Source organism: Ciconia boyciana, chromosome 25 (genome assembly GCF_034638445.1).
Source record: "Ciconia boyciana chromosome 25, ASM3463844v1, whole genome shotgun sequence".
Taxonomy (NCBI): Eukaryota; Metazoa; Chordata; class Aves; order Ciconiiformes; family Ciconiidae; genus Ciconia; species Ciconia boyciana.
The window spans coordinates 4,000,102-4,015,023 of NC_132958.1; the positions used below are offsets into that span (position 1 = coordinate 4,000,102).

At 67.8% G+C, this 14,922-nt stretch overlaps 2 protein-coding genes across 7 annotated transcripts; both read right to left on the minus strand.

The window, feature by feature from the left end:
• Positions 1–57: 57 nt before the first annotated feature.
• On the minus strand, positions 58–6,564 carry FHIP2B (FHF complex subunit HOOK interacting protein 2B). 2 transcript variants are annotated; one of them, XM_072846294.1, is made up of 17 exons: positions 6,305–6,564; positions 6,139–6,217; positions 5,096–5,265; positions 4,093–4,197; positions 3,765–3,887; positions 3,414–3,584; positions 3,132–3,328; positions 2,944–3,052; positions 2,787–2,863; positions 2,425–2,617; positions 2,151–2,320; positions 1,946–2,068; positions 1,779–1,869; positions 1,546–1,689; positions 1,045–1,185; positions 862–962; positions 58–765 (listed from the first exon to the last, which is right to left on the minus strand). In XM_072846294.1, the coding sequence occupies exons 1-17, from the start codon at positions 6,347–6,349 to the stop codon at positions 660–662; spliced, it is 2,145 nt and encodes a 714-aa protein (XP_072702395.1). In that variant the 5' UTR covers positions 6,350–6,564; the 3' UTR covers positions 58–659. The 2 variants fall into 2 exon arrangements, with proteins under 2 accessions (XP_072702395.1, XP_072702396.1); XM_072846295.1 differs by having other exon boundaries at positions 2,425–2,614; positions 6,305–6,561.
• Positions 6,565–7,149: 585 nt separating this feature from the next.
• Positions 7,150–14,858, minus strand: LOC140643946 (actin filament-associated protein 1-like 2). Of its 5 annotated transcripts, none has more exons than XR_012039693.1 (17): positions 11,776–12,659; positions 11,589–11,663; positions 11,394–11,470; positions 11,062–11,152; positions 10,772–10,989; positions 10,516–10,695; positions 10,217–10,300; positions 9,919–10,018; positions 9,627–9,844; positions 9,409–9,539; positions 9,195–9,315; positions 8,977–9,085; positions 8,713–8,862; positions 8,439–8,599; positions 8,222–8,332; positions 7,978–8,114; positions 7,150–7,443 (listed from the first exon to the last, which is right to left on the minus strand). XR_012039693.1 is itself a non-coding variant. In XM_072846330.1 (17 exons), exons 1-17 carry the CDS (start codon positions 14,732–14,734, stop codon positions 8,088–8,090), a joined length of 1,998 nt encoding a protein of 665 aa, XP_072702431.1. In that variant the 5' UTR covers positions 14,735–14,858; the 3' UTR covers positions 7,510–8,087. The 5 variants fall into 5 exon arrangements, 4 of the variants coding, with proteins under 4 accessions (XP_072702431.1, XP_072702430.1, XP_072702428.1 ...); XM_072846330.1 differs by lacking the exon at positions 7,150–7,443 and adding an exon at positions 14,719–14,858 and having other exon boundaries at positions 7,510–8,114; positions 11,776–11,904; XM_072846329.1 differs by lacking the exon at positions 7,150–7,443 and having other exon boundaries at positions 7,510–8,114; positions 8,977–9,082.
• Between the last annotated feature and the right edge of the window lie 64 nt (positions 14,859–14,922).

The window sequence follows — 14,922 nt, forward strand, 5'->3', positions numbered from 1 at the left end:
TTGGGGGATGCTTGGGAAGGGGGACGGGCGCAATATAGATGGCAGGGGCACGGCGCGTGGTGCTGAGCTCACAGCTTTATTGTAGCAGAGTCCCATCACCCAGGGGACACGGTGCCTGGCCGTTCGGGGTGCACCGTCCCTGCCAGGCAGGAGCCACAAACACACGCACGCACACACCCTGTGTGCCCCAGAGCCAGGGGAGATGATTGAGTTATTGCAGCCGAGGGGGTGGCATTGCCCCGCGCAGGCAGAGGACAGCACCCTGCCCGTGCATCTGATTATTGCCAAAAAAAATCCTGCTTGAGGTTGGTGGGGGCTCGGGGCAGCTCCGACACCAGGCGGGGGGAGCAGGAACCCACCACCCAGGAGGAAACGCAGCACGGTTCACTTTGCACCCAGAGGGGCCGCATCCTGCACCGGGGAGGTGGCATCACCTCCGGGTTGGCCGAGGCAGCGGTGAAGGACTCTGTGCCTCCTCTTCCTCCTCGCCAGGCACTGCGAGGCCGGTGTCCTTCCCGTGGTGCCACCACCATGCCCGGCTATTGGGGATGTGCCGGTCTGAGCGGGGCCACCGGAGGCTACCGGCACATGGGTTGGGCCATCCCCGGTGGCCACCGCAGCCCGGCCGAAGAGGGGGTGCTCGGTGGGGGAGCCGCAGCTCAGGGGGGGCCCTCCGGTGGTCCTTTGACCAGGGCAATGGCAGCCAGCTCCTTGCAGAACTCCTCCAGCACCACCACCCCCTTGAAGAGCATCGCGTGGTCCATCCTGCGGGGAGATGAGCAATGGGGGCTCTGTGGGGTACACCCCCCCCAAAAGGCATGCATTGCCCCCATCCCGTGCCCCCCCCGCCCCATCACTTACTGCTCTCCAGGCACCAGCCCCATAAGCTGCCGGCGCACCAGGAGCAGCTTGGCCCTGAAATGGGGCACACGCTGGAGCCGCTGCATCAGGTCCCCGATCACCTGCGTGGCGGGGGGGGGGAAGAGTCAGGCTCCGTTTTGAGGGGGTGTCCCCCTCCCCTCACCCCCCAGCAGGTGACATTACCCTGACGAGGACAGAGAAAAGCGAGCGGCAGCCGGGTGCCAGGTTGAGGTAGGGGTCCAGCAGGTACTCGTGGAGGTGGGGATGGGGGAAGGCGGCCAGGCGGGACAGCACCGAGGTCACCTGCAGGTTCAGGCTGTAGGGCTGGGGTGGGGGGGGGATGCTCAGAGGGAGCTGGCATGGCCAGTCGTCCCCCCCCCAGTATCCCCCAGCTGTTTGAATAGAGGATGCATCCCCTTCCCATGGCTATTGCCAGCCCTGCACCCCCGGGGACCCACGGTGGAGGGGGACAGCCTTCCTTTCCAGGGTCCGGGACCCCCATAGTGGGGGTAAAGTGGCCGAAAGCATCGGTGGCATTTGCAGCCACTGAGCACCCATGGGTGGGGACAGGCAGAGAGCCCTTTGGGGTGGGGGGGGGAGTCCCCCCGGCCATGCCGAGGCAAGGGGCAGAGGGCGGTAGGGACCCAGGTACGTCCCTGGCATCTCGGCTGGCCACCCCCGTACCTGGTCCAGGATCCGGGTCATCCGGTCAAACAGCACCTTGAGGAAGTGGCCCTCGTAAAATGTCACTTCGGGGTGGCAGGCATCGAGGGGCCGGGGGGCCAGGGGCCACCCCCATGGGGCCGTGCTGGCACGGCACGCCTGGACCTGGCAGGGCGGGGTGACTGTGGGTGAGAACCACAACAGGAGCCGGCACCGCCAGGGATGGGGACCCCCCCCCACCCCCAGCCACTCACCATGCCCAGGGCATCGTGCACGTAGGTGTCGTAGCCGCCTTCCTCCATGCACGAGGAGGTCTTCGCCTCCTCGGGGACCAGGCAGAGGAAGCTGGAAAAGAGAGGGGAGAGGGATAGGGAGGGGGATGCAGCCCTCCCACGCTGGAGCAGCCCCTGCAAATCCCTACCTGCTCACCACCTCGCTCACTTGCCCCTTTCCCAACGGGGCCGATTCCGGCTGAGGTTTTTTCGCCGTCCCAAAGCCAGCATCCGGGAATCCGTCAGTGAAATAGGGATCCTCCTCCAGGTCCCTGCGGGGCCGGCGCAGGGGCATTAGCCATGTGGGTGCCAGGGGGCTGCCCCCCCTCGCCCTGCCCCAGCCCCCTTGCTCACAGCCCATCCTCGTCGGGGTCCGGCTCAGGGGGTCCGTGCTCGTCGGGCATGGGGGGGCCGCGCTGCAGGTAGCCCCTCGCCTCCAGGTTCCTCAGCGCCAGGCTGTGCACCACATGCTCATGGGGTTTCCGCAAGAGCTCCTCGAAGAGCCGCAGGCTGGCCAGGCTGATCTGCGGCAAGGCGAGTGGGGTGAGACCACCGGCATTGCCCCCCAGCATCGCCCGTGTGTGTGTGTGTGTGTGTGTGTGTGTGTGTGTCCCAGGATGGGGCTCACCTCGTCGGAGAGGTGGTTGCAGCGGTCGATGAGCTGGGTGCGCAGAGGGTGGGGGGCATCCCCTGGGGTCTCGGGGTGCCGGTCTGGCCCCAGCAGGAAGAGCACGAGGCGGTGGAGCAGGGGAGGCGCGCGGATCTGCCGCACCGTGCCCGTCAGCATGGCCGTGGCGCTGAGGACGACGAGCTCGGACCTGCCGGGGACAGGGTGGGACGCTGCGAGGGGTGTCCTGAGGCAGCACCATGGCATCTCACAGCGTGCAAAAAAGGAGGTGCAGGCAAGGGGAACCCCGCGGTCCCAGCCCCAAGGGGGTCCTTGATAGAGAACCTCTCCCCCAGCTGCTGTCTCGTCCCTCGGACACTCACATCTGCAGGAGCTGCGGCCGCAGGATGCCCTGGAAAAACTTTTCCTCCACGGCCTCGGTGATGGCATCTGCCACGACCTGTGGGTGACGGCAGAGGCTGAGCCGCGGCGCGGGCAGGGGGCTGCCGTGCTCTGCAGCGCCGGCCGGGCTCTCCTTACCGGCTGGGCGCCCATCACCAGCTCGTCGAGGTAGTCCAGCCAGCCGAAGAAGGCAGCCAGGCTCTCCTTCCCTGGGAAAACCCCATCGCCGGCAGCATCACCCTGCGACCTGCGTGGGGTAGAGGACGTGGGGCTGCAGCAAAGCCTCGGCGGTGCCTGGGGACCACCTTGCCCGGCGCCCACCTTACCTCCAGCTGGCCCTCTCCAGGGCGAGGATGTCGGCGGGGTCGGTGCAGGCGGGCACGGTGCTGTAGAGGTCACAGAGATGCTCCGTCAGCAGCTGGCACAGGGCACTGCTCCGCACCAGGCAGGCAGCAGCCGCCTCCTGGGCGAGCCCGACGAGCAAGAGCAGGTTTTCCCGAGCCTTCAGCGCGACCCTGCTCTTCTGCGAGGAAGAGGAGGAGGAGAGAGGCGGCGTCACACGACCGGCGGCACCCGCCGTCCCCTCCTTGCTAGCCCTTTCCCCCTACCTTGCTCTTGCACAGCCCCACCAAGGACGTGATGAGGTTGCTGTCCCTCCGTGGCGGGGAAAGCTCGGCGGGGGGGGAGCCGGCAGCGGTGCCCGGGGGATGCTCCGCACCCTCTTCCACAGGGCTGGCCGGCAGCTCCTGGGCTCTCCTCCCATTCAGGATGCTCTTGCCCTGGAGAGGAAGAGGAGCAGCAAAGCATCGTAGCCACCGTCTTCCTCCCACTCAGCCCGAGGAGCTTTGCGGTGGGGATGGAGCTGCAAAGCAGGTCAAAAAGCTCAATTAAAGGAGCCAAACCCCACAGATGACCCCATACGTGTCCCACCAGCACAGGGATGCCCGGGGGCTGCTCACCTCCAGGATGTACGCCAGCAGGGTGGGATCCTGCTTGATCTTCGTGCAGAGTACGGCCGCGAACTGCACCTCCTCCTTCTCCGTGCCGGAGCCCAGGCAGTCGCCGCTGAGCTGGAGCAGCTTCTGGCAGGGCAGGGAGAGGGATGCTGGGCTGCCGGCTGCTCTCCCGCCCTGCCCGGGTGCAGCAGTGCTGCCCCGTTACCACGGGCATCGGTTCCCGGCAGCGTTTGGCAGGGATGCGGCCAGTCCCAGCACACGGCATTGCCGGCGGCACTGCCGGCCGGGGTCTCCCACCGGCCCCCGACAAGCCCCCGGGCGCAGGGCTCACCTGCACCGGCCTGTGCACGTTGAGGTAGTGCAGGAGCGGGTGCTGCACTTGCCCCAGCACCCGGCTGAAGAAAAGGAGGACCTGCTGCCTCATCCTGGGGGGGTACTGGGAGGGAGACAGGGAGAGGCATCAGCGAGAGCCCAGTTACCTGTTTGTGTACCTGATTACCCTGAAATTGCCCCAAATCGCCTGCCGGGTCACCCAGCAGTCAGCGTGGGTGGCTTGCAAGAATACTCTCAGCAGAGACCCCGGGTTTGCTCCCCCAAAATGATGCAAAGGGGCCCATCGACCCCCCCCCAGGTCCTCCCACCTGCCCTGGGCTCCTCTCCCTTTAGCAATTGGGGACTGAACTCAGTTCTCTGAATTAAGCTCTCTTGCAGAGAAAAAAAAAATCAGGGGGATTATTTCCCCTTTCCCACTGCTCCAATGCTAGCGATGGGGCGTTAAAGCCCAGCACCCCAGAAAACCGAATCCTCACGGCCACGGAAGGGCCAGCGCACGTTGCTGAAGCCCACGCTGCACTAGCATTTGCTTATGTTTGAATAAAAGGCTCTTTATAGGGAGCCTCATTATTATTAGCAACAAAGGAACCGCAGAGCCATTATATTTGGGCAATATTAGTAAATATTGAGAGGGTACTGTCTAAAACCACTTTGTCCTGCGAACCCAAGCAGCAACGTGCCAGTTGTGCAAACAGGCTGCTGGTGTGAAGAACACCCTTCCCGTACGCACAGGGATGTGATGGGGGGCAAGAGCCATTCGGAGGAGCAGCAGAAAGGATGCCGGTGGGGATCTTACACCGAGCGAGGCAGCCCCCCCAAAAAAAAGCCAAGCACCCCGACCAGCTCGCGCTCCGCAAACTCCCAATTGCCCAGCTAGAGGAGCTTCAAAATTAAAATTACTGAGCAGCATCATGCAAAGCAGCTGGAAAAGGCTGCGGGTGCTGCAGCTCGGGGGGGGCTCAGATTCCCCAAAGTGGCTTTCCCGGTGCCTGTACACCCACCTCCGCCTTGCCCAGTGTGCCGAGGGTCTCCAGGACCTTGTGCTGCAGCAGGTACTCGAGACATGGCCCGGCCTCGCCGGCCGGGCACTGCTTCTCCTCGTACACCAGGATGTCCAGCATCTGCTTGAGGCGCCAGGGGATGTCCGTCTGTCTGGCGGGGACGCTCTCGTCTGCGGACACAGGAATCGGGGGCTGCGGCATGTCCCCCCCAAGGCACCGGCAGCATGCCGCCGGGCTCGGCAAGGCGAGCAATGCACGGTGGGGTGTCTGGGTGCAACTGTGGGGTGCTCGCCAGCAGCACCCCGAGCCGTGCTGGCCCAGAATCCCCTTCCACCGCCGTTAGCGGGGACGACGCTAGATGGCAATGTGATGATGGAGTCCCAGCAGCACTCGAGGCTGCTCCTTCCGCTCACGGCCTAGCAAGCTGCCGGCTGTCCCTGCCAGCGCCAGAGCCACGGTCGGAGCTGCCGGCTGTCCCGGGGGGCTGTGGGGTGCTGCCTGGCGCTGCCAGCCCTGGAGACGCTCCGGCATGGCCCAGGAGGGGAAGGGGCGGCGGGGGCCAAGTGGGAAGGACTGAGATCCTGCTGGGGAAAGGGCTGAAGCTCTCCAGGCCCTGCTTTTAGTGCTCCTGGAGAGCAGCACGCTCCCGGAGAGGGACGTGCCCCAGCCTGCAATCGCTCCCAGGAGAATCCGCACCCACCCAAACCCCCCGTGCTGACCTCGCTGGTGTGCAGGGGGGTTGGGGCTGGGCAGGGCCAAGCACTCGGCTGGATACGTCCTCCTGGGGTACGGGAATAGGTGTCCCATGCCAAAGCCAAAGGTCAGCCACGGTGCACCAGGGTCTGCTTGGTGCCCTGCTACCGCATGGGGTCCTGTCCCAGGACACGGGGTCCTGTCCCAGGGTATGGGGCCCCCCCTCCCTAGGCACAAGGACCTCATTCCCAGGACGTAGAGACCCTGCTCCCACACCACGGGGACCTTATTCCCACGCCACAGGGACCCCATCCTAGGGCACAGGGACCCCTTCCCCGCACCCCACTCACCCGTGGCCTCCAGGTAGTAGCCAGTGATGCCCTTCCAGTGCTCGGTGAAGGCTTCCAGCAGGTCCACGCTGGGCTCCCGCTGCGCACACCGGGGTCGGGGTCAGGGGGGCACGGAATCCCCCCCCCGCTCCCGCCGTCCCCGGGCCCCCCCCCGGGCCCCGCTCACCGTCTCCACCGCCTGCTGCAGCAGTGCTCCCAGGCGGCTCAGCATGGCTGTGCCCGCCCGGCACCGGCCCCCACACCGACCCCGACACCGACCCCGGATCCGGGTCCGTCCCGCCGCGCTCCCGCTGCGCCCCGGCGCGGCCCCGCTGCGGTGGCTCCGCCCGGCGCCGGGCGGGGAGGGCGGCCCGGCCGCGGTCCCTCCCCCGGCGGCTCCGCTCCGGCTGCGGGCTGCGGGCTCCGGCTGGGTTCGGGGAGCAGGAGGAGGTGGGGGGGGGGGGAACGGGGATGGATTGGGGGGCGGAGGGGCTGCGGGAGCGGTGAGGGACGGCGGCTGGAGGGGTGTCGGGGGCTGGGGGAGTGTTTGGGGCGGAGGGTTTGGGAAGGTCCCTTCGCCCTAAAACTGCTCCGGGGGAGCCCCGGGGTGGGGACAGCCCCCCCATGCACACCGGGGTGGGGATAGCCCCCCATGCACACCTTGCACCAGGATGGGGACAGCCCCCCATGCACACTGGGGTGGGGATAGCCCCCATGCACACCTTGCACCAGGATGGGGACAGCCCCCATGCACACTGGGATAGGGATAACCCCCATGCACACCTCGCACCGGGATGGGGACAGCCCCCCATGCACACCGGGATAGGGATAACCCCCCCATCCACACCTTGCATCAGGATGGGGACAGCCCCCCATGCACACCTTGCACCAGGATGGGGACAGCCCCCATACACACCGGGGTGGGGATAGCCCCCCATCCACACCTTGTACCAGGATGGGGACAGCCCCCCATGCACACCGGGATAGGGATAACCCCCCCATCCACACCTTGCATCAGGATGGGGACAGCCCCCCATGCACACTGGGATGGGGACAGCCCCCCATGCACACCTTGCACCAGGATGGGGACAGCCCCCCATGCACACCGGGATAGGGATAACCCCCCCATGCACACCTCGTGCCGGGATGGGGACAGCCCCCCATGCACACTGGGATGGGGACAGCCCCCCATGCACACCTCGCCCCGGGATGGGGACACCCCCCCCATCCACACCTTGCACCGGGAGGGGACAGCCACCTCTGCACACTGGGCACCAGGATGGGGACAGGCCCCCCACCCCAGCTCACCTCTTCCCGCAGCACGACCTGATAGAAGCCAAATGTTATGATTTTGGGGATTTTTTTTAAAGTCCTTTAAAAAAAAATGTTTCTACAATTAAAAACAAGCCATGACGAACACCGCTGCTGGAAAGCAGCCCAGGGCCCAGCCCGGGTCCTGCCGTCTCCAGGGAAGGTGCAATGAAGTGCCCCAAGCAGCCCCCACCACTCTGCACGTGTCGTCCCCCTGGTTGCTCGGTCCGGGGTACATCTGCACCCACCCCTGCAAGAGGGTGTCCCCGGGGGGGCCGGGGTGCTGCCGGTGCACCTTTTCAACCGGACCCGCACTGGGGACAGAGCTGGCGGCTCACGAGGCTTGCAACCGGGAAATCTGTGCCCCAAAACCAAGGTGCTGGGATGGGCAAGAAGGTGATGAGCCTGCGAGGGGCTCGCCGCCCTCCAGCCCTCGCGCCAGAGAAACTAGAAACCCACAGATGGAGAGTTTATATGTATATATATATATATATAAAAAATAGATGTGCGTAGTTGTAGCGTTGATACTGATGGTTAAAAAACAGATACCAGGCTGGTTCTGCACGATCCACGTGCAGCCCTACATTCTGCTGAGAGATGCCCGGTCCGGCAGGTACGTCTGCGGGGTGGGTGCTGCCCCGGGGCCGCTGCAGCACAGGTCACATTGCAGACTTCATCTCCCACTCCTGGAGAGAGGCCAAGACGAGCGGTCAACCCCCCCTGTGTCCCAGCACCATGTGCGGTACCCGGCTCACCTTAACTCTGCCCACCCCACGCAGCTCCCAGCCGGTACCTTTCTCTTCTGCAGCACTTTTCCCTTCTCGACGATGACCGGGGAGGGAGATGGCTTCAGGGCGCTCCTCGCCGATGCAGTGCGCTTCAACAGCGGCGTGAGGAATGAGCCCTGCCGGAAAAATGGAGGGGAGAGAGGGCGATGCCTGCCCTCCCGAGCCCTTCACGCTCCCCACAGCCCATGCCCTCCCCGGTGCCCGTCCCCGGTCACCCCCCACCTCAGAGCCAGCTGAGCTGGCGGTGGCGGCGATGTGGCCCTTCAGCGACTTGCCGATGGCCAGCAGGTTCATCTCGGAGCCGGCTTTCAGCCTGCCCTTCATGCGGCAGGTCCTCTCCAGCTGCCCCACCTTCTCCTCCAGCTTGGGGAAGGCTCTCTTCCCTGCAAGGACAGCAGGGGCACTGCCAAGCCCGGGCACCCCTCGACCCCTCCGGCTGCTCGGGCAAGGGCCAGGCACCCCCCAGCACAGGGGCAGAGCCCCTCTGCGGTCCTACCGATGAGGATATCCAGCCCGTCCCGAGCCCCTTTCCTCTCGGGCAGCGTCAGGGTGCGCTGGGACCAGGAGAGATCCCTGCTCCGGAGCTCGGGGCTCACCTTCGCCCGCTGTGGGCTGGCAGCCCTGCCCCGGAGAGCTGCCGCTGATGCTGGGGAGGAAGGGCAGAGGAATCATGGCACAACACCGTGTTCATGGGCACGGCAGCCTCCATCCCAGCACGCGGGGCTGGGGTGCTCCCCTGCATGATCCAGCCCCTGCTCACCTGCCTGCGAGGGCAGGGCACTGCCCGGGGCACTGCTGCAGGCACCGGTGGGCAGCGCCGACACAGGTCTCTTGCGTTGCCCTTGCACTGCTCGGCCCAAGCTCTGCTGCTGTGGAAGGAAGCCCGGGAGAAGCCCGTGGGCAAACGGGTGGTGGGAGCCCGTCCCCCTCGCCCTGGGGCTTGCATGGGGGGGACCAAGGTGTCTCAGCAGAGGTTACCAGCTGCTGCAGCCGCTCCACGTTGGAGTAGAGGTGCTTGAGGCCCTCGGCTGGCGGGAGCTGCCCGAAGGGGTCGTCCATGTAGGCGTTGGGGGTCGGGACACGGCGCAGCAGCAGCCCGCTGCAAGCAGGAGGGGGGTCCCTTTACTGCCTGCGGCCCCGCAGCGGAGCGGGAAGGCTGGGGCCGGCCGTGCCCCGGCCAGCATCTCCTTACCCTGCAGCAGGGCAGCTGCTGGCATCGCCCAGCCTGGGGGTCTCGGTGCAGGGGCTGTCGCTGGCTGGCTCCCCTCCTCCCCTGGCCTGCAGGGTCTTCAGCCAGGCTTCCCTCTCCTCATCCGAACGGGTCTGGCATGGAGCAGAGGGTCCAGGCTCAGCGGATTCCCCCCCAGAGAGGGATGTGGGGGGCTTGGGGGTGCCGCGGCGGTTGCTCACCTGCAGCAGGGCGAGCTCCCGGCCCCGCTGGGCGATGCGGATGCGGAGGCGCTGGGGAGAGCCGGCGGCCGCCCCCGGGGAGACCTCGCAGCCCTCCAGCCGCAGGGCGCAGACGGGGCGCTGGGCACCGCCGGGCTCGGGGAACATGCGCAGGGCTCCCTGCCGCACCGCGCACCACAGTCGCTGCCACCGCCCGCGCAGCCGCACCGCCAGGAAACCTGGGGGGGCATCCCCCATCAGCAGCGGCACGGGGTGCAGGGACACCCCCTCGCCCACTCCCCATGCCCCGCACCTCCTTTAGCATCGTCTCCAGGCCGGGGGCTGCGGGCAGGGCTCTGCCGGGAGCAATCTTCCTCCTCTTCCTCCTCCTTGCCGAGCTGGGACCCGACAGCCTGAGAATGGAGATCCAGAGAGCTTTGTCCCTGCAAGGTTTTAAGCCCCCTGCACCCCGACCCTCACCCCACAGCAATGCAACCCTCCCCAGCATCACCCAACGGGGACGGCGGGACGGGGAATTGGAGTGTCCTCTCAACACCCCCGGCAGCCCCTTTCCCGTGCCTGGGTTTCCCGGGGGAGGACAAGCAGCTCACCCTGCCGAGCCTCGAGGAGGGCGATGCTGGGACGTTGATGGCTGCCAGCCCGCTCGGGGCATCGCTGCTGACCTCTTCGATCACCTGCCGAGGGAGAGGGGGAGCACTGCAGCCCCGAGCTCCCGCTCCCCCCTCCAACGGGGTTCCAGGCACCCCTGGGATGGGAGAGGAGCTGGGGACAGACGGCGTCATCCCCAGCCACCTCGGGAGCACCCCAGCAGGGCTGTGCCCCCATTTCTCCCTGCCCACCCCTCCCTCCTGCCCACGCAGAGCTCTGCCAGGCTGCAACACCTCCAAACCTTCCTCCAGTCCTCAGCCTGCTGCCGGCTCTGGAAGCCGATGACCAGCACCTCGCCCGCCGTCCCTGTCACCTTCAGGGCGTGCGGCATCTTCTTGCCACGCTTGGCTTTGTAGGCAACGCGGCAGCCCCGCAGATCCAGCTCCAGCACTGGCTGCGGGTCGGCGGCACACCTGAAGCACTGCGGAGGCACGGCAGGGTCGGCAGAGCTCGGGGACCCGCTCCCACCCTCCATCCATCCTCCTCCGGCCACTTACCAGCAGCACGTGCTCCCGGACGATGAAGAGCTGCTTTGCCCACTGCCCCAGCCAGCGCTTCCTCCAGAGGAAGCCGCAGAGCTGTGCCTCGGGGCGGCCGGGGGGCTCGGCATCGGGGCCGGTGGCCAGCGGCCGCTGCAGATAGTGGGCACGGTCTGTCACGCCATCCTCATCCTCCCCGTACGACTCGTAGTGGCTGCTGTCGGAGTCGGCACCACCTGAGAGCCGGGACAGCGTCAGGGTGCTGGGTGCATGCGGGTGCCGGGGAGGGGGTGCGGTGGGGTGCTCACCGGAGCCAGTGCATCTGCCAGGGCCGAGGGGTTCGGCATCTTCATAGGAGTCGTCAGCCGGTGGGGATGGTGAGACACCCGGCACCTTGCTCTGGGGAGAGAAGGGGTGCTCTGAAGGTGCTGTCCCCTGGGGTGAACCTCGCAGGGTCCCCAAGGGACTGCCGGGGGGCTCTGCCTGGAGCCGGCAGGCAGCACGGGAACCTTCCCAGCCTGGCCAGACCCCCTGTGCGAGCGAGGTTGCAGTGCAGGGATGGCCCCTCTCCCATCGCCTGCCCCAGTGCTGCTGCCCGAGCGCACCTGCAGCCCCCCACCCCTCCGCTGCCCACCCTTACCCCTCCACGCAGGCTCAGGGTGCTGGCCGGCCGGCACTCACAGGCTCTCCCTCCCGTTGCGTCCACCGTCCTGGTTCCTGGGGGGAAAAGCAGAACCGGCAGCGGCGTGCCGGGTTGGCGAGGAGCCGAGCGTCCCCGGCCACGCGCAATGAGCTGCCGGTGGAGATGGGGTGTGGGTCAGAGCGTGCGACTCACCCGGGCTGGCCCGGCCCTGCGGGGTCCCCAGGGAAGGCGAGAGGCAGCGCATGATCATGTACTCTGCATCCTCTGCTGCGGGGGGAGCGCCCAGTCACAGCCCCGCAACCAGCCCCTGCCTTCCCCGCTGCTCACCGGGCACTAAGCGGGGGCCGCCCCGTCCCCCCACCCGCAGACCCGCGCTCACACGGGGGGCTCTGCAGCCGGGAGAGGAGATCGGCCACCGACTTCTTCTTGGCCCGAGCTGCGGCGCTGAGGCTTTCCCGGTCCAGGATGAGCAGGAAGGACCGCAGGTCGGACAGCAGCTTGTCCAGGTCTGCAGGGGACAGGGACGTGCCACCGCACCCCGCCAGAGCAGGGTGCAGGCAGGGATGCCCATCCCCTGCCCGCCACACTGGGCAGGGCTGGCAGGGCCTCTCCGATGCCACGCAGACAGACGTGGGGGCTACATGCCCTGTGCCGCCGGCCGTGCCCCCGCTCCCGGCACCTGCCCCAGCTCCGCACAGTCCCGCTATTGACGGGCCTGGGGTGCCAGGGGAGGATGAGGAGGGGGGACGGGGACCCGCGCCGCTGAAGGCTCCTCTGTGTGCGCTCACAGAGAGGGTTTGTTCCCAGTTGGGCGAGGGGAGCTGTGGCCAGGGGCCGTGCCGGGCAGCCCAACGTGCTGCTCCTCCCGCGCCGCGGAGGAGGAGGAGGAGGAGGAGACATGGCACACGGGAGCAGCTGATGAAGGCTGCTCCAGACATGCCGAAAATGCTGAGCGTTCACCCGCTGCCCGCTCCGAGGGCAGGGAGCGGGGTCAGGGCTCAGCGCCAGCTGGGGACCCCGACCCTGCCGTGCCAGGACGGAGGGATGGAGCGGGACAAGGAGCTGCTTTGTGCCTCCTCGTCCCACGCAAGGGGATGGGAGAGCACTGCCTCCACCCCATGGTGCCCCCGAGGTGGGGGAGACCCGGAGGGCTACGGGCACGGGGAGAGGGTCCCTCCGGCCCCAAACAGCGACAGCCCCATCAGCTCCGGGTCCGTGCAGGCATTTCCTGCGCTGGAGGAGCATGTGGCAGAGCAGGACCACGCAGACCCCCAGCCTGGCCCCTCGCCCCGCTCCCCCAGAGCCCCCTTGCCCTGGGCACCTCTGGCTACCACCGCAGGAGCGGGCAGATGCCCCCCGGCCCTCCCCGGGCCGCTGCCTGCCTTCCCCCGGCTCCTTCCTGCCGTACATCTGGAAGCGGTTTGCATCGCTCTGCTTTGGCCGCCCCGGGCTCCGCTCCTTGCTCCCAGCTGGGATAAAATGTTGCAGACCCACTGTCGAAACCCCCTGGCTTCCCCCACGCCGCCCTGCTCCGCTCCCAGCCTCCCTCCTCGCCATTTCCCGACTGGAAGAGGCTCAACTGGGACAACCCCAGCGAAGCCACACCGGCCGGGATGCTGCCCCGTGACTGCCCGCAACGCCCCAGGTGACCCCAGCATCCCCGTGCCCTGCCACATCCCCGCATCCCGCATTGCTCGGGGCTGGTGGGGATGCAATGCCCACCCAAAGAGAGCGGCAGCCCCTGGGGAGGCAAGGGGAGGCAGGGGGAAGGAGCCCGCCGGTCCCACGTGTGTTAGAGGGGACATGGGAGAAGCCCCTACGGAGGTGCTGGCACGGGGGGAAGCACCGTCCCCCTCCCCAGTGTCCCCGGCCGGGGAGCACACACCCCTGCCCGGGGGGAGAGGAAACATCTGGCAGGGCAGCGAGGCTGAGCAATGCCGGAGCTGGGCCCAAACATCTGGATTTCCCTGGAAACTGGGGAAAGGAAGGGGGGGACCAGCTCCCTGGGGGATCGGCGGGGGGACTGGGGCAGGGGCTGGCCAAAGGGACCTGCGGGCAGAGCGCGAGCGTGGGGGGGACGGAGCCTGTCCCCCCGTGCCCGGTGTGCCTGGCTCTTCCTCTCCCTCCCTTTCTCCTCTCCTCCGCCCAGGCCAAATTCCTCGGCAATGACATCTCCGTCCACTCACCCCCTCAGCCCTCCCTGCAGCCTCCCCCTGCGCTCCCCCCGGCCGGCCCCGATGCCCTCGGTGGGGCAGGGGAGCCGTGCCCGGCCGTGCCTGGCCGTGTCCGCAGCCCGGTGGGGAGCAGGCAGGGCCCGTCCTCACCCACGAGGCCATGCCAGCTGCCTGCTGCCGGGCCAAGGGAAGGCAGCCGAGAGGAAAAACAGCTGCCTCGGTCTCCAGGGCGGGAGGAAAACGCCCCCCAAACACACAGCTGTCTCCTAGCAAAGCGCCCTGCTCCCACGGGCCATGGCCCAGCCTGATGGCATCCTCATCCTCGGAGGAGGAGGAGGAAGGAGAGGGCTGCCCAAGGGATGCCACGGGAGCGCACGATCCCTGGGTGACGCCAGCACCCGCGGGATTCGGGGCTGGCACCTCTGCCCCGTGGCCGCACGTGTTTTTTTTCGTCCGGGCAACAAGGGGCAAGAGGCGTCCGGGCTCAGCCCCGCTTCCCCGCGGGGTGCAGGGGGAGCAGCGGCGCGGGGGCACCCCGGGGCCCCGCTCCAGCGCTCGGGGCGGCTCTCGCCCAGCGCGGGATGACTCAGAGGAGGAGGCTGGAGGCCGCCCCAAGCCCGGAGCTGCTGGCCGCAGCGTGACCTGTCACTGCGGGGAGGCTCCGGGCCACGGCGCGAGGGCGGAGGCGCTCCCCCCACGGCTCCTGCACCCCCAAATTGCCCGAGGGAGGGTGCTGGCAGAAGCCCTGGCACCCCACACCCTGCCACGGCACCGTGCACCGGCACCCCACTGTGTTTGGGGGCACGCAGGCACCCTGTCCCTGCTCTGATACCCCCAGCCCTGACACCCATGCGTTGTCCCTCGCACCCCTTCCCTCCCCAGCACCCATCCCACAGCCCCACGCACCTTCCCGCTGCCCCTGACCCCCACTCACCCCTTTTCGTGCGCTCTCTCCTTTCCCGTGCACCCCCTTTTCCCTTCCACACCCTCTTCCCCACTCTCACACCCCCGTGGGCACCCCCCCTCCCAGCCGCACCCCCGTGGGCACCCCCACGCCCTGCCCCACCCCACGCAGCCCCACGCACACCCTCTGCCTTCTCTTTCACCCCTTTGCAGCCTTGCACCCCTTTCCACCCCCCGCCCCGTACCTCTCTGCCGGGCCATGGTGCGGGCGAGCTCACATCGCGGCGGGACCGGGACCGGGACCGGGACCGGGACCGGGACCGGGGCAGCGCTGGCCCGGCTCGGCTCGGCCCGGCTCGGCTCGCACACGCCCTGCGGGCCCCCAGCACAGCCCGGCCGGGGCGGGGGAGAGGCGGGGAAGGGCTCCGCATCCTCCTCGGAGCACCACC